The following is a 575-nucleotide window of genomic DNA, read 5'->3' as shown; positions in this document are numbered from 1 at the left end:
TGTGATCAGACCTTCTGGGCTCTTATTATTAATGCCGTAGGTTGAGGTGATGGTTGTTGCTTTGAGGTTAATCCTTTTAAGGTTTGGCTGATTATTCTGAGTGTTTCAGATTAAATTTCTGTTGTGGGACCTTTAACCATGTCTTCCCCTGACAGCTGGTGGAGCACTACTCCTACAAACCAGACGGCCTGCTGCGCGTCCTCACAGAGCCGTGTCCCAGACCAGACGGGGAACCTGGTAACCACTGGCTCAGCTGCAGAACTGTCCTGATTCCAGTTGGACCACAGCTGATGTCTAATATTTGTTGTTTGCAGTGATGATCGGGCGGCCGCTACCTGCGCTGCAACATCCCGGCTTTGGCTCCGCCATCGTAAGTAGAACCTTTTTCTTTTTGACCAAATTACTCACTGAGACCTTTCCAAGGCTATCTGCCAAAGTAGAAAAAAATCTAACCAAAAGTATCTAACCAAAGTAGAAAAAAAGAAAACTCTGATCTACTTTCTATAGCTCTAGTGAGAGCAGCTAGGTGGCGCTCTTTTATTCCTGTCATGTTGAACAGATTCTGGGCTTTCAGC

The 575-nt window shown here is 46.1% G+C and overlaps 1 protein-coding gene across 2 annotated transcripts in view; it reads left to right on the top strand.

Moving 5' to 3' along the window:
* Positions 1-575, top strand: part of syk (spleen tyrosine kinase) — a 27,780-nt gene that overhangs the window by 14,269 nt on the left and 12,936 nt on the right. For both annotated transcript variants that reach the window (XM_015405252.1, XM_015405254.1), the window contains exons 5-6: positions 156-237; positions 315-370. In XM_015405252.1, coding sequence (XP_015260738.1) covers positions 156-237; positions 315-370 — 138 coding nt within the window. The remainder of the gene's footprint in view (positions 1-155; positions 238-314; positions 371-575) is intronic.

This window comes from Cyprinodon variegatus, unplaced genomic scaffold (genome assembly GCF_000732505.1).
Source record: "Cyprinodon variegatus isolate N-32 unplaced genomic scaffold, C_variegatus-1.0 Scaffold2088, whole genome shotgun sequence".
Classification (NCBI taxonomy): Eukaryota; Metazoa; Chordata; class Actinopteri; order Cyprinodontiformes; family Cyprinodontidae; genus Cyprinodon; species Cyprinodon variegatus.
The sequence above is the reverse complement of the archived record's forward strand: the minus strand, read 5'-3'. Positions and strand labels throughout refer to the sequence as shown.